Source organism: Hyaena hyaena, unplaced genomic scaffold, assembly GCF_003009895.1.
Source record: "Hyaena hyaena isolate Hyena2069 unplaced genomic scaffold, ASM300989v1 scaffold_174, whole genome shotgun sequence".
NCBI classification, from domain to species: domain Eukaryota; kingdom Metazoa; phylum Chordata; class Mammalia; order Carnivora; family Hyaenidae; genus Hyaena; species Hyaena hyaena.
Genome location: NW_024080806.1, coordinates 2,200,176 through 2,221,820, shown reverse-complemented (window position 1 = coordinate 2,221,820; position 21,645 = coordinate 2,200,176). Strand labels below are relative to the sequence as shown.

At 42.8% G+C, this 21,645-nt stretch overlaps 1 protein-coding gene across 3 annotated transcripts in view; it reads left to right on the top strand.

Annotated features, from left to right (window-relative positions):
* The window catches only part of IL15RA (interleukin 15 receptor subunit alpha), a 50,047-nt gene that overhangs the window by 14,750 nt on the left and 13,652 nt on the right, over positions 1-21,645 (top strand). For 2 of the 3 annotated variants that reach the window (XM_039240358.1, XM_039240357.1), the window contains exons 2-3: positions 14,581-14,775; positions 19,760-19,852. In XM_039240358.1, coding sequence (XP_039096289.1) covers positions 14,581-14,775; positions 19,760-19,852 — 288 coding nt within the window. The remainder of the gene's footprint in view (positions 1-14,580; positions 14,776-19,759; positions 19,853-21,645) is intronic. The other variant, XM_039240359.1, reaches the window with a different exon arrangement.

Sequence of the window (21,645 nt, the reverse complement as noted above, 5' to 3'; positions counted from 1 at the left end):
GCTAGAACGCTTTGGGGAACCTCAATCGTTCAGTCAGTTAAGCAGCTGACTTTCATGATCTCAGCGTCCATGGTTTGTTGTTGTTGTTGTTTTTTAACTTTTTAATGCTTTTTATTTATTTCTGAGAGAGAGAGAGAGCATGAGCAGGGGAGGGTCAGAGAGAGAGGGAGACACAGAATGTGAAACAGGCTCCAGGCTCGGAGCTAGCTGTCAGCACAGAGCTCGAACCCACAAACTGTGAGATCATGACCTGAGCCGAAGTCGGATGCTTAACAGACTGAGCCACCCAGGCGCCCCTCAGGGTCTATGGGTATAAGCCCCAAATCAGGTTCTGTGCTGACAGTGCAGAGCCTGCTTGGGATTCGCTCTATCTGCCCTTCTCTCTCTCTCTCAAAAGAAATAAATAAACTTAAAACAAAAATTCTAGAAAGCTTCAAAATGCTAAGGAGAAAATCATGTGCCTAGAATTGTATGCCCAGGGAAACATTTCTTCAAAAAGGATTCTGGGAAGATGGTAGAGTAGGAAGCATCAGGAATCTATTTATTCACCTGGACAATACTTGCCCTGGAAGAATCTGCCTGATAGAACTATTTTGGAATCTGGAATCTATTGAAAGTTTGCTTCTTCCAGGGGAGACTGGGAAGGTAAACTGTGGTCAGTTTCAGCTCTTTACACAGGATCAGCTACCCATCCCTCACCTCCAGCCCCATGGCAGGCAGCTGTGCATGTGTTCCTGGAGCAGCCTGCACACAGCTTGCAGAAGCCAGGGTAGGGCAAAAAGGACCCTGTCCTATAAATATGAGGGATCTATGCTGCAATTGCCGATTAGTGGTTCTGATCACAGATGTGCTGCCAAAGAGGTGGAAGGCATAGTTCTATCTCTCCCTCCTGTTGCAAGCCCCTCTCAGACAGTTGAATGACTTCCAGGGAATTTAGAGAGCTAGTATCCTTCTTCCCTCTCTTCCCTTCTTTTTTCCCATTTCCTCCTTTTTGGAGCCAGACATTAAAGACTAGGACATTCACAAACAATCTCACATTTAGGGAAAAATAGAAGGTGACCATGCAAGCCCAGAGTAAAGTTTAAAAAAGCCCTGAGAAACCTTAAGTTACACCACAGGCTGACCCATGGCACAGTGACAGCCTGCAACAATGAAAAAATAAATAGGGCGCCTGGGTGACTCAGTCACTTAAGCGTCCAACTCTTGGTTTCAGCTCAGGTGATGATCTCATGATTCATGAGACTGAAACCCACATCAGGCTGTGTGCTGACAGTATGGAGCCTGCTTGAGATGTTCTGTCTCCCTCCCTTTCTGCCCCTCCTCCACTCACGCATGCACTCTCTCTCAAAATAAATAAACAAAACTTATAAATAAATAAATAACAGCAAGCTATGAGAGATGAGCTTCTAGATGGTTTCTAGAGTTACCACATTATAGGTTCAAATGTCCCATTTTCAACAAAAAAAAATCACAAGTCATAGAAACAAGAACGTATAACCCAGTCAAAAGGAAAAAAATAAATCAACAGAAATTATCCCTGAAGAAAGACTGGATGGCAGATATACTAGACAAAGACTTTAAAAGAATGATCATAAATATGCTCAAAAAACTAGGAAAATGTGGAGAAAGTCAAAGAAAACAATGTACAAAACAGTGGAAATATCAATAAGGAGAGAGAAAATCGAAAAAGAAATTTTCGAGCCGAAAAGTACAATAACCTAAATGAAAAATTCAACTAGACGGGTTCAAAGACAGATTTGAACAGGTAGAAGAAAGAATTAACAAATTTGAAGATGGAAACCATAAAAATGATCAAGTCTGAGAAATAGAAAAAATATTGAAGAAAGGTAAACAGAGCTTAAGGAGTCTTTGGGACACCATCAAGAGACCAACATTATGTGAGCCTCAAAAGGAGAAGTAAGAGAGAAAGGAGCAGAGAGAATATTTCAAGAAATAATGGCTGTAAATTTTCCAAATTTGATGAGAGACATGAATATAAACCGCGTGAAGGAGCTCAATTAACTCCAAGTGAGACGAACTCAAAGAGGCTTTCCCCAAGACACAACAGAATCAAACTTTCAAAAGTCAGAGCCAAAGAGAGAATCTTGAAAACAGTGAGAGAGAAGGAAATCATCATATATAAGGGATTCCCCAATAAGATTATCAGCATATTTCTCATCAAAAACTTTGGAGACCAGAAGGCAGTGGGCCAATATATTCAGAATGCTAAAAAGAAAAGAACTGTCAACCGAGAATCCAGAAAAACTGGATTCAAAAGTCAGGGGGAAATTAAGAAATTCTCAGATAAGCAAAAGCTTATTACCTGACCTGCAACAGATGCTCAAAGAGTCCTGCAACATGAGACAGAAGGACACTAGACCATAGCTTGAAGCTGGATGGGGAAAAAAAGAGCTCAATAAAGGAAAATAATTCATGGGCAATCATAAAGCTAGTATTACTGAATAATGGTTTGTAACATCACTTTTTGTTTTCTACATGATTTAAGAGACGCATGTATATAAAGGAAAAAAATACTAGTATAAATGGTAATATTATGGTAACTTTGGTTTGTAACTCCAAATCTTGTTTTCTACATAATTTAAGAGACGAATACATTTTAAAGAATCATTAGATTATGTTTTGGGGCACACAATGTATAAAGATGTAATTTTGAGACATCAACAACAGAGATAGAGCTGTAAAAAAGGAGTTCTTATATCTCATTGAAGTTATACTAGTATGAATTCAAATTAGAGTGTTATAACTTTAGGATGTTAAGTGCAATCCCCATTTAATCTATTTAAATTTAAAGGAATTACTGAACATCACAAATAAAATAACTTTAGAATATACACAAAAGAAATGGAGAAATTTGTTTCACGACATAAAATTGACTAAACATTAAAAAAAAGACAGTGATGCAAAAAATGAAGGACAAAAAAGCTATAAGGCATGTAGAAAACAAGGAGCAAAGTGATGGAAGTCCCTCCTTATCAGTAATTTCTTTAAATGTAAATTTCTTTAAATGTAAATTTCCACTGTTTAATGGAAAGACAGATTGGAAAAATGAATAAAACACTTGATCTGATTATATGCTGTCTATAGGAGACTCATTTAAGGTCCTAAGTCACAAATAGACTAAAAATGAAAAGATGCAAAAAGATATTCCATGCAAATAGTAACCAAAAGAGAGCAGGGTGGCTGTGCTAATATCGGACAAAACAGACTTTAAATCAAAAAGGTTTAGAGACAGAAGCACCTAGGTGGCTCAGTTGGTTGAGCTCAGGTCTTGATTTCAACTCAGGTCATGATCTCACTCTTTGTGACTTTGAGCCCTGTATCCGGCCCTGTGCTGAAAGCGTGGAGCCTGCTTGGGATTCTCTCTCTCTCCCCCTCTCTCTCTACCCTGACTCCGCTCACATGCATGCACATGTGTACACTCTCCCTCTCAAAATAAGTAAATGTTTTAAAAAGTTTAAAAAATCATTTAATAAGGGGCGCCTGAGTGGCTCAGTCGGTTAAGTGTCTGACTTCGGCTCAGGTCATGATCTCACAGTTCGTGGGTTTGAGCCCCGCATCGGGCTCTGTGCTGACAGCTCAGAGCCTGGAGCCTGTTTCGGATTCTGTGTCTCCCTCTCTCTCTGACCCTGCCCTGCTCATGCTGTCTCTCTCTCTCTCTCAGAAATAAATTTTTAAAAAATCATTTAATAAAAAAGTTTAGAGACAAAGGACAGTATATATTAATAAAATGTTCAATATGGCAAGAAAATATAACCGTTATGAGCATTTATGTACCAAATAACAGACCACCAGAATACACATCCTTCTCAATCCACATGCGACGTTTTCTAGGATGGACCATACATTAGGCCACAAGTTAAATCTCGGTAGATTTAAAAAGACAGATATCATGCAAAATGTCTAATCTGTTCATAGCAGGGTGAAGTTAGAAATCAGTAACATAAATAAAACTAGAAAATTCACAAAATTGCGGAAATTAGACAACACACTTAAACGACAAAGAAATCAAAGAAGAAATCATGAGGGAAATTCAAAAAGACCTAGAGATGAATAAAAGTGGGAATACACATACTGAAACTTATGGAACACAGTGAAAATGGAGTTAAGGGGGAAATTTATAGCTATACATGCTTACATTAAAAAATAAGAAAGATCTAAAGTCAACAACCTAATTTTATACCTCAGGGAACTAGAAAAAGAGCAAACTAAACCCAAAGCTAGCAGAAGGAAGGAAATAATAAAGGTTAAACCAGAGATAAATGAAATAGAGAAAAGAAAATCAATGAAACCAAAAGTAGGTTCTTCAAAAAGATCAACAAAATTGACTAACCTATAGCTAGATGAACTAAGAAAACAAGAGAGGTGACTTAAATTACTAAAACCAGAAGTGAAAGTGGGGACATTACTACCAATTCTACAGAACTAAAAGGATTATAAGAGAATACTATGGACAATAGTACACAAATAAACTGGATAACCTGGATGAAATGGACAAATCCCTAGAATACCAAAGCCTGTCAAGAAGGTAGAAAAACTTAAAGAGGAGGGAACATTTCCTAATAGTCTGTGAGACCAGTATTACCCTGATACCAAGGCCAGACAAAAACACTGTAAGAACAGAAAATTACAGACAAATATCCTTTATGAATAAATATCCTTTTAAAAATGCTAGCAAACTAAATTCAGCAGCATATTAAAAGGATCATACGCCATAACCAAGTGGGGTTTAGTCCTGGAATGCAAAGATGGTTTGCATATGAAAACTGATCAGTGTAATGCACCACATTAACAAAAGGAAGGGGGAACAGCACATGAGCATCTCTATTGATGCAGAAAAAGCATTTGACAAAATTCAGCATCCTTTCATGATAAAAAAACACTCAAAATACTAGGAATAGAAGGAAATTTCATCAACATAATAAAAACCATACATAAAAACCCACGGTGAACATTATACTGTATGGTGAAACACTGAAAGCTTTTCTTCTAAGATCAGGAACAAGGCAAGGATGCCTCCTTTCACTATTTCTATTCAACATAGCACTGGAAGTTCTACCACAGCATTAGGCAAGGAAAGATATAAAAACCACCCAAATTGGAAAGGAAGAAGTAAAATTATCTCTGTTTGCAGATGGTATGATCTTATATGCAGAAAACTTTAAAATTCCACCCCCCAAAAAACTTTTAGAATTAAGACATGAATTCAGTGAAATAGCAGGATACAAAGTCAACATACAAAAAAAAAAATCAGTTGCATTTCTATACACTAACAATGAACAATCTGAAAGAAGATTACAAAAACAATTCCATTTTCAAAAGCATCAAAAATAATAAAATACTTAGGAGTAAAATAAAGTATTTTATTATTACACTTATTCCAAGGTGCTAAATGACATATACGATGAAAACTATAAAATATTGCTGAAAGAAATGAAAGAAAATACAAAGAAATGGAAATACATCCCATGTTCATGGATTGAAAGACTTAATATTGTTAAAATATCAATAGTACCTAAAGTAATCTACAGACTGAATGCAATTTCTATCAAAATCCCAAAGATGTCTTTTGCAAAAAGAGAAAAACCCATCCTGAAATTCATATGGAATCTCAAGTTATCCCAAATAGCCAAAACAATCTTGAAAAACAAGACTGGAGGACCCCTGCTTACTGATGGGTCAAGACTTACTCCACAGCTACAGTAATCACAACAGTGTGGTACTGGCATCAAGAGAGACATACAAATGAATGAAATAGAGAGCCCAGAAATAAACACCACATATATGGCAAAATGATTTTTTACAAGGATACCCAAACCATCCAATTGGGAAAGGACAGTCTTTTTAACAAATGATGCTAGAGAAACAGGACATCCTACATGCAAAATAATGAAGTTGGAAGCTTACATAACACCAAATGCAAAAGTTACCACAAAATGGGTAAAAGACCTAAGTGTAAGACATAAAACAATAAAATCTTAGAAGAAAACATAAGAAAAAAAAACTTCCTGACATTGGATTTGGCATTATGACACCAAAGGCATAGGAAACAACAACAAAAATAAACAAATTTTTACAATTTTGTGCATCAAAAAACCCTATCCACAGGGTAAAACTCAAGCCACAGAATGGGAGAAAATATTTTCAAATCATATATCTGATAAAGGATTAATTTCTAGAATATATAGAGAACTCCTAAAATTCAACAACAACAACAACGAAAACAAATGGCCCAATTAAAAAATGAGCAAAGAACTGGATTAGGTATTTCTCCAAAGAAGATACCAAAATAATGTTCAGTTAGCACATGAAAATGTTCTCAACATCACTAATCACTAAGGAGATAAAATCAAAACTTTAATAAGATATATCTCCTACCCATGAAGATGAAAAAACAAGAGCATGTAGAGAAAAGGAACCCTGTGCACTGTTGGTGGGAATGTAAGATGGTGTAGACCACCGTGGAAAACAGTATAGCAGTCCCTCAAAAATTAAAATCAGAATTACCATATGATCTAGCAATTCTACCTCTGGGTTTACACCACGAAGACTTAAAAGTAGGGTCTCAGAGAGGCATTTGTACATCCATGTTCATAGCAGCCTATTCACAATAGCTAAAATATGTTATCAACCCAAGTGTCCATCAACAAATGAATGATGGACAATCAAAATATGGTATATACATACCAATGGAATATTATCCAACCTTAAAAAGAAAGGAAATTGTGTAAGGGCAATATTCTAAAGTAAAATAAGCCAGCTACAAAAGGATAAATACAATTTTGTGCAAGACGTCTTTGCAATCTCCCCAAAATGGACTGGTCTTGAAAGTAACTGTGGGTGTGGTGTTTGGAGTGAGATAGGGTTTCTTAGACCCTCCTTCCGTTCCAAAGTTTCAGAATAACCCATGGAAGGGGTCATGAGTCCTCCAAGAGATTGACTCTATGATCTCACAAGTTCCTCTGGCCCAAGATAACAATGCTGTTGGCATCAAACAGCAAACTTGGCTTAAAGAAGGAAAGGGGTAAGTGAGGAAAAACCAGTTAAATACACTCCTACTAGCTAAATCCAGTCTTTGCCTAGCCTTTCCCTCTGGGGACTTCTTGTCTCTCGTGTCCTCTGGCGTCACTGATTCATGGCTTAATGGAGACTGTCCAGTCACCAATGATGTAAAATTACTTGAGACATCCAAAGGTATACAATCAATTCAGGCTCCCTCAGAAGGAAGGAACATTTTATTACAGACCAGAGTCTAGTATTTTTGTGGGAGTATCCCTTCTGGTCTACTGTTACGTATTTCTAGACTGGAGTGTTTTATGATCATTCCTCCCCATTCCACCCCACCCTCCATCTCTAAGTATTTTCCCATATATGTTAACATACAGCAAAGCACCACAAGCACAGATTTAAGATTTTGGTAGCATGGAACTAAACCCACGGTACTACCAAGCTAAACACACACACACACACGCACACACACACACACACACACACAGAGGCATGTACACGGGCAGTAGGTACATTTTTTAGGTGGAGGTGGGGGGATTGGGTCTAATTAAAAACTGTTAGAATAGAAATTCGGAGGTGCACAATCAGGAGGAACCGTAAAAGAAATCTTCACTGATGTACTAACACCATGGGAAGTTATTAATAACTTCAAGAGAAACTTTAAACGCATGCAAGAAAGTAACTTGCGGTGATGCCGAGAGACCTTGCACCTGTAAATACCATATAGCATGGTTCTTGGATGAGCAGTATCACCATCACCTGGAACTTGCTAGAAATGCAGATTCTCCAGCCCTGCCCCAGACCAACGACTCAGGAGCTCAGAGAGGAGGGGCCAGCACTCTGGGTTTTAATAACCCTTTGAGGTAGCTCTCCTGTACACTCACATTTAGGAATCAGTGACAGGGAGGGCCCAGGGTGAAGAGGAAGACAGTAAGGAGCAGAACTGATGTAGCAGAATGAGGACTCCAACATGGCAACAATAAACCTGAACGACCAACCAAAGCCACGGTCAAAATACTGAACACAGAAAGAGTGGAAATGCTACTCTTAGGCCCTGGAAATGGAATAAGGAACTCTAAAAGGTGAGATTAGGGGACACGACGAGAGGGAAAGGCAGCACCATGAAAACCACAGGTAGGGAAATACATAAAGAACATTTTTCTAACCAGATTATAATCAAGGGCTCTTAGAGTTTCCTTCAAGAGCAATCCTTAAAGAAACGAACCCGGGCGCCATTCTCCAAGTGGGTTTTTTTTTGTTGTTGTTGTTTACTTACTTTGCTTATTTTTTACCTTATTTATTTGGACACAATCTCAAACTCAATAGTAAAACTGCAAGAACAGGAAAAAAGACCTTCTGAATACCCTTTACCCAGATTCACCAACTGTTTACATTCTGCCCCATGGCTTTATCACCCCTCATTTCCAACCACATTGATTTATTACACATGTGCGTTTTCCTTTAAAGTATTGGAAAGTAAGTCGGAGACACTAAGCCCCTTTATACCTACGTACTTCAGTATATATTTCCTAAGAATATGTTCTCTTAATACCTTCCTAAAATACAACACTCTTGCATAATCACAGAACACTTATCAAAAATCAGGAAGTTTAACCTGGACACAATACTATTACCTAATACTCGGGTCATGTTCAAATTCTGTCAATTGTCCCAGGAATGCCCTTGTTAGCCATTTTCTCCCTAATTCCAGATCTAATCCAGGACCACACATTGCATTTTGTTGCCATGTCTCTTTAGGCTCTTGCAGTCTGGAACATTTCCTCTGCCTTTCTCTATCCTTCTTGATCTCGAATACAGGCCAGCTACTTTTTAGAATGTCCCTCGGGGCGCCTGGGTGGCTCAGTCAGTTAAGCATCCAACTTCGGCTCTGGTCATGATCTCATGGTTTGTGGGTTCAAGGCCTGCATCAGGCTCTGTGCTGACAGCTCAGAGCCTGGAGCCTCCTTCAGATTCTGTGTCTCCCTCTCTCTCTGACCCTCCCCTGCTCGCTCTGTCTCTCTCTCTCAGAAATAAATTAAAAAAACAAAAAAAAAAGAATGTCCCTCGATTTAGGCTCAACTAGTGTTTCCTCATGATGAGATTAAGATTATGGATCTGGGGGAGAAATGCCACAGGTGTGATGTTGTTTCCTTCTCAGTGAACTGTATCAGGAACCACATGAAATTGATTTGTCCCAAGACTGGTGATTGTGCCACAGGCTAACTGGTCACCATGCAGGGAGGAGATTTGAGGAATGTGTGTCCTGCTTAGCTAAACTGACACAGTGGAATCTGCCACACTACATAAATATCCTGTCCCTTATCAAACTTCATTCCACTCATTCTAGCATTATTTCTTCCCTTATGCCATCATTCTTTCTCTATTAGAATTATACTGTGAAGAGGCCTTTCTCTTCTCCCCCTAATTACTTATTTATTCATTGACTTATTTATATTAGTACAGACTTATGGAATTTTGTTTTATTTTGTTCCATAATCTGTTACTGTCTTTGTTTCGATACTCAAATGGTCCCCTATGTGGCCAGTGAGAGCCAGTTCAGCCTTCACCCTATATCCTTGTGACATGTTGCCATCATTTGTTGAGTATTTCATTACTTTCTGATACAAGATATTCCAGGTTCATCTGGAATGCCTTCTCCATCCTAGCCCTGGGATCAGCCTTTTCCCCAAGTAGCCGTGGTTTTTTCTGATGGAAACCAAGATCTGGGCACCAAGTACATTCAGTGCTAATATGTCATTGCTTCTAGGCATTGTAAGAAGACAGAGCTGGAACACACACACACACACACACACACCTGCACATATACATTCCCATGTACAGACACACATACACACACATGCATGAACACACATACAATGGTTATATATTGATATCTCTGATCCCAATTCTCTTTAACATCATAGGGTATTTTCTAGTCATCCTCTTCCCCTTTTCCATAGTTACAACTTCTTCCTCCAACAATGGGAAACCTGGGCTATGTTTGTCTTCCTCATTGATGATAACTGGTTCCCATAGATTATCAAGAAGAAAAGGAGCATTGACAGTGTCTCTAGACCTTTGCCCTATGATTTAATAGCAGCAATGAGCTTCCAAGGAAAATCTGTAGAGGCTCTAAATCTGTCACTGTTTACACAGCATCTGTCCTTGTTTGCTTTTCCTTTCAAAGAAGTGGTTCTCAACTGTGTGCATAGCATGCTTCCTGTGATCCCTGTCCTAGTTGCTGTGTCTGAGTCATTGCTGCTAAACTGAATACACCTGTAATAACACCAGTATTTGGCAGAAGGGGTGTATTGAGCTGAGAGAGGTACTATGTGGCATGAATCTAAGATAAGGGGAAGAAGTCAAGCTACCACAGAGAAGACTGTATATTTATTGAAATCTGTAAGAACTTTGAGTTCCCATATATTCAATAAACTGCCCACACACATAGCAGCCAGCTCCAAGGGGCCACCAAATGAGCCACACGTCAGCACTGATGCCTTTCTACTGTAGCACTGATTCTTTGTAACTCTTACTGATATCGTCACCAATGCCTTCACCTTTTAAATCCCCCTGAGTGACAGGTCACATGTTTCATTTCAAAGTGTGCCACAAATGCTAAAAGTTGAAAACCACCTACATGGAGGAGAATATTTTAAGACGGAGAGGATATAGAGTAATCTGGTGGGAAAAAAGATCTGGAAACAACACAGAAAACAGCAGAGACTGAAAAGAGATGAGAGAGGGAAGATCAATAGATTTGGAATATTACTTGAAATTAAAAATGGAACTTGAGGACTACCTGGTGAATAAAAATATTTTGGAAGGACTCAGGTGAACAAGATACAATCCAAAGACCAGATGGGAGAGAGAGAGAGAAAGACAGGGGATGGTAAAAGAAGTAAATCTAAACGGATACATTTCTTCTCTCCTATTACTTTGTTTATAGAAATGAGTAAGAAAATAATATCTTAGAAAACTGTTAAGTTTAAATCAAGATTATCTTATATCCTCACTGAAAAGGAAAAGAAAATGTTTGAGTCCACTCTAGAAGCCACATAAATGAAGGGTGAGCATTGAGACTACCAGCATGGTGGGATAAAGAACAGTACAGAGGTATATTCTATTGTACAAAATCTTAGATTCTCAGTGGGATTTTAAAAGAAAAGTTGGTGGCTAGATTGAGAATGAAAATCAAACAATCCATTTCCTCTCCTGAGACTAAGAAGACCAGACTAAGGCCTGTGCTTTACTGATACATGGGGCTGTCACAGCTCAGGTGGGCTCAGGTGTGAGGCATGCTGGAGCCTCGGCCGGGAGAACCTACTTCCTGAAGGAGGAGGGGAGAACCCAACAGCTCATCCACCGGTGGGCTGTTCTATCTGCAGGCTGCCAGGCATTTACAGTAGATTGTTCTGACCACATTCTAAATTGAGAGGTGCATCTCTCCGATTCTAATGTCTAAGGAAGCCCAGCTGCAGGGGTACATGGCAAAAGGGGCCCGGGCGGTGAGTTCAAGGCCAGGTGATTCTGGCAGTTGTTCTTGGATGTCCAAACCTAAGCCAGCAGCTGGGGACTGTGGCGATCCAGGGATGGCTCTCTGGAGGAAAATACAGGCAAGACCTGGACAGAGGGATTAGGGATCTGGTCCCGAAAGCTAGGGTTCCTGGGAAAAGACAGGCCAGGCCACAGGAAACAGGTGAAAAGGAAGGAGAAAGCTCCCATTTGGGGGCCTGTGGCTAGTCAAAGCTGACCCCAGATCCTGCCCAACCAAAAGAAGGCTCAGATTGCTGGAAAACAGACACACATGCTATGTGGGCAAATCAAATGAGACTGGCTGATTTGAAGGATGCAGAAGGAAGCCAGCAGCAGTTAGAACACCAGGTTAAGATCAGAGACACAATACACTTTCTGGGATGGAGGGGGACTCATGTTCCAGAATCCAGAATCCTTACTATGACATGGAGAGCTGCACAAGATGGTTGTATTTTCCAGACTCTGTCCCTCTCAGACCTGGCACCAAAGTCTACTATGGACAGGTGACTGAACTCACCTCATTTATTTAGGATTTGGACCATTTACAGTATTTTCAAGTAGTTAAATCATCAGACTTGCAGACTAGAACTGTCTGTTCCTGGCATATATCCAGATATGAGGATCAAGAACTTTGGTAGGTATCATGCCCACAAGCCATTAGACTAGGTCTGGGGCTTACCCTGCATATCTACTGAGCACCTCTCCGTAGAGGTGCCCAAAAATGGAATCAACGTACATGATCCGGCCAGTCCCAGGACATTGGTTTTAGCCAGCAAATTTCATACCTGAGAAAATCTTAGGGTCTAAACCTTGCTCAAATCTTTCAACTTCTAATTAAAAAGGAAGGGGGCATTTTTAACACAGTAGCTCAGATTAGAGAAAACTTGAGTCAGTCTAGCTCTGGCTCTTACCTTCTTTTGGTATCATTCTTCTGATGAAAGGCATGTTAGTTTGCACTGGGCAGGCACTCTGTCACATCCACAGTCTGCTGGGAGTGACTGGGGGGCTGTCTCCCAAAAGGGGGTCCAGAATCCTCCCAGATGGCCTTTCAAGACTTCTTGGCTTCAATTTTACCCCAAGCTGCCTTAACTTGCTCAGAGGAAGCCAAAAATTCCTACTTCTAGAATCTTCTGCTTTTCTCACATTTATTTAGCAGGCAACATCTTACAACAGAAGCACCGAACACTCACATTGGCATGATTTACCCCTCTCTTGCCCTAGGCTCAACTGAGGTCTGAGTTCCATGGCAGGGTACCCCCAAATCCCTCACCCTGACTTTTTTATTATGAACAATTTCATGTATTTTAAACTATATAACATTTAGGCACAACTAATATTCTGCCAGCCCTCATCAGAGTGGCCATCCCTCTGTGGCCAGGGGTCAGCCGCCTGGCCCCCATGATTGCCAGCAGCTATCCTGACTGGTCAGCATCCGAGTGGCACTGGTTATTAACTATTTCAGTTTTTACCCCGGCATCAATGTAATCTATGAAAAGGAAAAACATCAATTTACAAAACAACTGAAGAAACAGAGCATTACAAAAACTTTCAGAAGCATTTTTAACAGGTAAAACATTTGTACTACTAAAAATTCAGAAATTATGAAAATGAAAAAAGGAAAAAGGAAGGAAGGAGGAAGGAAGGCATTCAGTAAAAAGTCTCTATCTCTTCCAGCTGTCTCTCCTCCAATGTTAATAGTGTCTTGCATCCGTTCAGAGATTTTATGTACAGACAAAAATTGTGGATAGGTACCATTTCTTCTTTTTTCACTGATGGCAGCATATGACATGCAGGGTTCTGCTCCTCTTGTTCCTAACCTAACAGTGTATCTGGGACATCTTTCCACTTCAGCAGAAAAGAGCACCCTTTCGTCTATTACAGAGAGCTGACTAGCACTTCTTCAGGGAGTAGCTCTGAGTAGCTTCAAGGAGTAGCTTTAGTAAGTTACTCAATTAGTCTCCTGCTGACCCCATACGAGGTAATTCGCACAGATACTGGCTATTATAATCAATAGTTCTGTACATGTTCACATCATAAACATGCCAGTATATCTGATAGGAAAATTCTTAGAAGCGAAATTGCTTGAGTAAAGGGCATGTGCATTAAAAAGGTCATTCTCTGAACAGCTGTTTCTTGAACACCTTCTCTCGCCAGCTATTGTACTGGGCTCAGGGAAGGCGGAATCGGGCAAAACAGATGTGGCCCCCACCCTCTACAGCTCACAGTGCACATCATGAGACATACAGTCATTATAACATCTCAACGTCTTCCACACAACCATGAAGGCGGCTGACTGTGCAGGGAAAGAACACGGAACTATGGGGCCTGGCTGCTTTGAGGCGGGAGCGGCAGGGAGGGAAGGCCTTCCTGAGAAAGTCATGTTCAAGTGAGGAAGGACGGCAGGAGATGGGCTGGGGAGAGCGGTGGGGGTGGTCAGTGGCATGAGGAGACCGAAGGCCAGTACGGCCAGGGGGCAAGAATAGCTGGGGAGGAGGTGGGGGCCAGGTCCAGCAGAGGCTTGAAGACTTCTTGAGGATGTTCGTTTTTATTCTAAGAGCAGCGGGCAACCAGGAAAGAGTGAAGCCATCAAATGCGCTTCTGAAGATGACTGGCTGTGTTACAGAAATGGCTGACAGGCCTTCAGGGAGAACAAGCAGAGAGAGTATCGCAGGGCTCTTGCTGTTTTCTGGCAAGAGAGCTCAGAGGCTGGGGCAGTGCAGGCCAGGAAGGCTGATGGGAAGGGGAAGGCAGGGAGAAGGGTTTCCATGGATGGCTCCCCAGTCCCTGGCCGTGCTGGACGGCGAGCGCCTAAGGCAAGGTTCCTGGGAGCCCTCTAAATGATGAGAGCTCTTACTGAATGTTTTCCACATGCTTGGAATGTGGGGTGTATCCTAAGGGGTCCCCAAGAGAGCCAGCCCCTGGCTCCGAAGGTGCTGAGTGCCACCCGAGTGACCCCGGGAGCCCCTCTGAGCCAGCTGAAGTGTGTTCGCCTCTCCTCTCTCATCTGCACCTCTGCAGGTGTGACGTGCCCTCCCCCGACGTCTGTCAAACATGCAGACATCCGGGTCAAGAGTTACGACCTGAACTCCACGGAGCGGTACACTTGTAATGCTGGCTTCAAGCGGAAAGCCGGGACGTCCAGCCTGACGGAGTGTGTGCTTAACGCAACCACAAACACTGCCCACTGGACAATTCCCAATCTCAAGTGCATCAGTAAGTAGCCGGCCCTGCATTGTCTCTCTGTCCCCCTCGCCAAGGCCGTACAGAGAGCAGAACCGCAGTGTGGAAGGCTGAAGGGGCCCATCTGGGGTGGAGGGGGGCGGAGGGGGGCAAGACATTTGGGGAGGTCTGAGGCTAACTGAACCATTGGGCTTCTAAACAACACCTCGGGGGGTGGGAAATATACAGGACTTAGGGTCACACAATTCTGAGTTCAAACCCTGGCTCTGCCCCGCACCACCTTGAGCAAGGGCCTTCCTACCTTGGAACTTTGTTCCTCAGCTGGAAAATGAACCTGATGTCAACGCTGTGAGTTGTAGCGATGTTAAGTGAGGCCCAGTCAACATCAACTACAGCCACATCTCACTGTGGTGCGCTTTGCTGTATTGCCATTATACATAATTGTGTGTTTTGGGGGTTTTTTTTGTTTTTTTTTGTTTTTTTTACAAACTGAAGGTTTGTGGCAATGCTGCCTCAAGTGAGTCAGTCTATTGATGCCATTTTTTTCCAACAGTAGTTGCTCACTTTGTGCCTCTGTGTCACATTTTAATAATTCTCGCCATATTTCAAACTTTCTTGCATTTGTTATGGTGATCTGCGATCAATAGACTTGGGTGTTCCTACTGTAATTGTTTTGGGGTTTGACAACCCACATGCACGGAAGACAGTTAACTTCATCAACTGATGTTGTACATGTATCCTGAGTGCTTCCGTCGGCTGGCCATTCCCCTATCTCTCTCCCCCTCCTCGGACCTCCCTATTGCCTAAGACAGAACAATGCTGAAATTAGGCTAATTAATAACTCTGCGCTGGCCTCTAAATGTTCATGTGAAAGGAAGAATCACTTCTCTCTTTAAATCAAAACCTAGGAATGAGCAAGCTTAGTGGCAAAAAAGCATGTCAAAAGTCAAGACAGGCCAAAGGCCAGGCTCCTGGTGCCCAACAGTCAGCTAAGTTGTGAATGCAAAGGCAGCGGAATGCTAAAAGGAAACTGAAAGTGCTACTCCAGAGGTGTTTCTTTCTGGAGAAAGTGTGAGTGGTCTGGACAGAAGGTCAAACCAGCCACAACATTCCCTGAAGCCAGAGCCTCATGCTGAGCAAGGCCCGGCCTCTCTTCAGTTCTGTGAAGGCCGAGAGCGGTGGGGAAGCTGTAGAAGAAATGCCTGAGGCTGGCAGAGGTTGGCTCAGGAGATTTGAGGAAAGAAGTTGTCTCTCTAACATAAAAGCGCGGGTGAAGTAGCAAGTTATCTGGATGATCAATGCAGAGGAAACAGCCTGAGAGTGAGAGAAGACGCCATCTAGGACTTCCATAGGTGGAGAGAAGTCAATGCCTGACTTCAAAGCTTCAAAGGAGAGGCTGACTCTCACATTACGGGCTAATGCAGCTGGTGACTTGAAGTTGAAACCAGTGCTCACTGACCTTCCAAAAATCCTAGCATCCTTCAGAACTAAGCTAAGTCTGTTCTGCCTGCGCTCTGTGAATGAAACAACAGAGGCTGGATGATAGCACGTTGGTTTACAACATGGTTTACTGAGGGCTTTTTTTTTTTTATGTTTATTTATTTTGAGAGAGAGAGAGAGCACGAGAGAGCACAAGCAGGGGAGGGGCAGAGAAAGAAGGAGAGAGAGAAAATCCCAAGCAGGCTCCACACTGTCAGCATAGAGCCCAACATGAGGCTCGACTCATGAACTTCAAGATCACGACCTGGGCGGAAACCAAGAGTCGGTCACTCAACTGACCAAGCCACCCAGGTGCCCCATAGTTTGCTGAATATTTTAAGCCCACTGCTGAGACCTAGTGCTCAAGAAGACCCCTTTCAAAATATGCACTCACTGACAATGCACCTGGTCACCCAAGAGCTCCGATGGAAATGGGTAATGAAATTAATAGTTTTCAGCCTAGCACAACACCCATGCTGCAGCCTATGGATCAAGGAATCATTTCAACTTTCAAGTCTTATTATTTAAGACATACATTCCAGGGACACCTGGGTGGCTCAGTTGGTTAAGCATCCAACTTAAGCATTCATCTCAGGTCATGATCTCACAGTCTGTGGGCCCCACAGCAGGCTCTGTGCTGACAGCTCAGAGCCTGGAGCCTGCTTCAGATTCTGTGTCTCCCTCTCTCTCTCTGCCCCTCCACCACTCGCGCTTTCTCTGTCTCAAAATAAATATACATTAAAAAATGAAAAGAAGAAGAAAGAAGACGACGACGATGACAACGAAGCAGGAGGAGGAGGAGAAGAAAATACATTCCATAAGGCTGTTGTTGCCATAGACAGTGATTTCTCTGATGGATCTGGGGAAAGTAAATTGAAAACCTTCTGAGAAGGATTCTCCATTCCAGATGCTATTAACACTCAAGATTCATGGGAAGAAGTCAGAATATCCACATTCATAGGAGGACAGGAGTTGGGAGAAGTAGGTTCCAGCCCTCATGGATGAATGTGAGGGGCTCACGGCCTCAGTGGAGGAAGTCGCTGCGGATGAGGTGGAAATAGCCAGAGGATCAGAATCAGAAGCGGGGCCTTTAGATGGGATTAAATGGCTGCAATGTCAGGATAAAACTTGAACGGATGACGAGATGCTTCTCATGGGTTCCTGAGACGGAATCTATTCCTGGTGAAGATGCCGTAAAAATTGTTGAAATGACAACAGAGGATTTAGAATATGACATAAACTCAGTCGTGAAGCAGCAGCAGGTTTGAGAGCACTGAACTCAATTTTGAAAGTTCTACTGTGGGTCAGATGCCATCAAACAGCACCACCTGCTACAGAGGGGAAGAGTCAGTCACTGCAGTAAACTTCACTGGGGTCTTTTTTTATATTTATTTATTTACTTTGAGAGAGAAAGAGAAAGAGCTCAAGCAGGGGAGGGGCAGAGAGGGAGGGAGTGAGCGAGAAAGAATTCTGAGCAGGCCCCACATTGAGCCTGATATGGGGCTCAAACCCATGGACCGTGAGACTGTGACCTGAACCAAAACCAAGCGTCAGATGTTTCACCAACTGAGCCACCCAGGTGCCCCCACTGGTCACTTATCTTAAGGAATCGCCACAACCACCCCAACCTTCGGCAACCACCACCCTGATAGTCAGCAGCCATCACCATCGAGGCAGAACCCTCCACCAGCAAAGAGATTATGACTCACTGAAAGCTCAAATGATGCTTAGCATTTTTTAGCAGGAAAGTACTTTTAAATTAAGGTATGTATATTGATTTTTTTAGACACGATGCTATTGCCCATTTAATAAAGCAGAGTATAGTGTAAACAACTTTTCTCTGGTTCAGGTTGTGCACGTTGTTGTGTTAATCCTCAGATCAGTTTTCTAGGTGTGCAGGATGGTTTAGTGTTGATCTGGCTGCATTTCAGGGAGAGAGATGCAAAAACCACTTCCATGCTGTTCCGCCATCTTGGCCCTTCCCTAAACATAACTTTTCTATGCACGGGAAACCAAAATATTCATCTGACTTGCTTTATTGCTACATTCACTTTATTGTGGTGGTCTGGGACTGAACCCACAATATCTCTGAGTTGTGCCTATATTATCACTATCACTACTTTAAGATTATGATAGCAAGAATTTGGCTACAGACAAGGTTGTGCGCTCACAGCATGCTTACTTTCCAGAGATCTTTCCCAATTTCCTCCTAGAAGATAGCCTGCAGGGAAATGATTACTGTCCTCTGTTGTTACCCACCCAGGACAATGGGGGTGCCCAGCCAGCAGATTCCCTTAGCCTGGTCACCCAAGGCTGGTGTCCAGCCAGCACTCCAGAGCGCATGTGAGGGAAGGGTGTCAGAACCGGTTATTTTTAACCATCCACAACTGGATAACTATGCCAGAAGAAGCCAACAACCTTGGAGTGGAAGCCAACAGTGCTATTTCCAGGAATACTAAGCCCCTTACTTTGGAAAGATAAAGATTAGCTCACGGTTTATTGCATATTGGGTGCATGTCCAGCTGCAAGCTAGATGTTTTCTCATATAACATTTGTGAACATTCTCAACTGCTCTCTGGGGAAGGGGACCAAAGGGGTTGCTCTAGAGCAAACTCCCTCTGCTGTAAGATTCCTTGAAGAGTCAGACTTCCTCATTGAATTTGCATTCCTTCTTTCTCTCCCTGAACGTCCGTCTCACAGACATCAGGGCAAGGAGGAAGCCTTCTATTTGCTGCAAGGGAATCACTGAGCTAGGGAACATAGTGCCACATGACATGAAATGCCACTCAAATGATGAGCTGGGTGAGGACAGGTATGAGCAATAACACTGTGGCGAAAACACAGAGTACACATCTTACTCTGTCCAGTCCAGGCACCCGCTGGTACCTGTAATCCAGGGGCAAAAATAAGGGCTTTCCACTGCAGGGAAAGTGACTATTTCTTCGAAGTTCCAATTCATTTGGATGAATGAATCCAGGATGGAGAAGAATTATAGGCTCTGAACCGGCTGGTGGGGGGTGGAGGGAGCAGAGGAAGGGTGCTGGAATTACATAGTTTTAGAACCTACCAACCAGAGGACCTTAAGCTTCACTAGCACATAGACATCTCAGGCTCTACCACTAACAACTCCCTCCATTACTTTTCCTAACCTCCTGTCCTGGCAATGCTTTTTTTTTTTTTTCCTTCCTTACAAAACAACTAAAGCTTCTGAGTAGTCATGTATTTTCCCATGTAAAAGACCATATTATAAAACTGACTTGATCTCACAGATACCCTTCTACCCACCAATAAAAGACTTTTGATACCTGTGCAGTTTTGTGGAAAGGCTAGAAAAATAGTTGACGGTCTGTTTGCATTTGCATGGGAGGGGCAGACTGGGAGACATTGCTTGTCGTCTATTTCTTGTGCTTCTGATCTCTCCCAGGAAGCCGGATATCTCCATTTTAAATTTAGATTATTATTTTTTTATTTATAGCCAGTTCTGAAGCAAGGCTCTGCCATTAGGCTCATAAATGCCATGTGGTTATGCTCTCTCTAGGAGACCCCTCCCTGACTCATCTAAAGCCATCCTCCACAGAAGTGCCGACAAGGGTGACCCCAGAGCCAGAGGGCACCTCCCTTTCTGGAAAAGGTAGGGACATTGGAAACATTTTAAGGGCTCCCATTGTCTGCCACCATTCAGGTCCCCACAAATCCGTCAGATTCTTGGGGCCCTGGTGGAGGCCCACTGCAGACTCCGCCAGCAGAACACACTTTTTATTCGAGTCAAAATTAAATTTTATAGTAGCTTCATTTTCTCTTTCAAATCAAAGGTGCTTGATATCCAGGTTTCATTGGACTTACAGTAAAACCTTGGTTTGCAAGCATAACTCATTCCAGAAATGTGCTTATAATCCAAAGCATGTGTATATCAAAGCAAATTTCAAGAACCATTGGCCCAGTTCTGATCACGTGACGTTCAACATCACCTACGACTCGTATCGCAAGACATCATTCCTTTATCGAGTTGCATTTTATTAGAAATCTTTGCTCATCTTGCGGAACACTCACAGAACAGGTTGCTTGCAATCCAAGGTTTTACTGTGATTAATAATGGTTCCAAATCCACTCTTCATATCCCACATCAGACTTAGTTGCAGACGTATTTCCTCATCAAGAATTGGGGAGGATCTGAGGTTTTTGCCTGCCTGGTGTGTTAGCCCCTCCAAAACCTCCAGGGTGCTCCCCACTTCAGAGACCAAGGACTCTCTCACAGGGCTCAGCAGTCAGCGGAAGCACTGGCATGTTTGCGTCAATTCCCTCCTCCCTGTGTTGCACGGGGGCCACAGGGATGGGTCTAGAAGATGCCTGTACATCCAGCAGGCTGCCCCACAGGAGAGGAGGCCTGAGTTCAAGAAACTGGAGTCTTTTATAACTGCTGACCGTGTCTGGCCTTTGCTCCAGAGGGAGACACGGTCTCCCCCTTCCAAGACTACATGAGCATCCTTGAAAAGTTAGTCCCGAGAAAGGGCTGTCAGGGCCTCTGCTGACAAGGCATGCGGAAACAGGAGGGACCCCTGCAGAACTGTCCCCCAACCATCCCAACTTGCTCTAGTAAGGAGCTGCCAACATCCTGCACTTCCCGGGTCTGTCTTAGGTGAACTTCTTTCTAACCCAATTTCCTCGGCACGGTCCTGATGTTAAGAATATTGGAGATCTTAGCTGCTGGGGACAATGTGCTCTGTATCCTGGGAAAGCCTTACTTGACACTTAACTCTTGAGTTTTCATGTGCAGTCATCCAGTGTGGCTTTTCCCAGCCCTTGTCTCCCCCTTTCAGGCCCAGGCGTAGTCTCTGTGCTGCCGTTGGCTGCTCTGAGCTAGCACATTGCTTCTTAGCTGCGGATGCACATTGGAATCTCCTCGGAACCCTGGTGGTCTGGGACCAGTCTGGGAATTAGGGTTCTAGAAGCTCCCCCAGGTGATTCTTAGAGAGCCAAGGCTGAGAACCAGTGCTGAAGGGAAGACTGACCACAAGGAGGTTTCCTCCTAGTTAGTTGATTACAAACAGAAGGATATAGTGGAGTACTGGCTACATTTAAGTAAGTTTGGGGTAATTCCAAGACCCCTTTGACCCAAGCCATACCTAGATCACCAATTGATGAGAATAATCAAGGGGTCTCTTGCCTTCGTGCATCAAACACATGGTCAGATGAAACCGTGCCTTCAAACTCTCAGACACGAGAGTGTACTGGAAGACCCATTTTTCAGGGAAAGAGAATGGTGAAGTTTGCCACCTTGCCTCACAGTTTGGGAGCAGCCATGTGCCAGGTCCCACAGGGAGGGTGAACAGGGGGGCTGCCTTCCTTTAGGTCAGGGCAAAACCAGGACACTTTCTTCAAATACACTAAAATTCAGTCAGGCTGAATCTCAGGCTTCCCCTTATT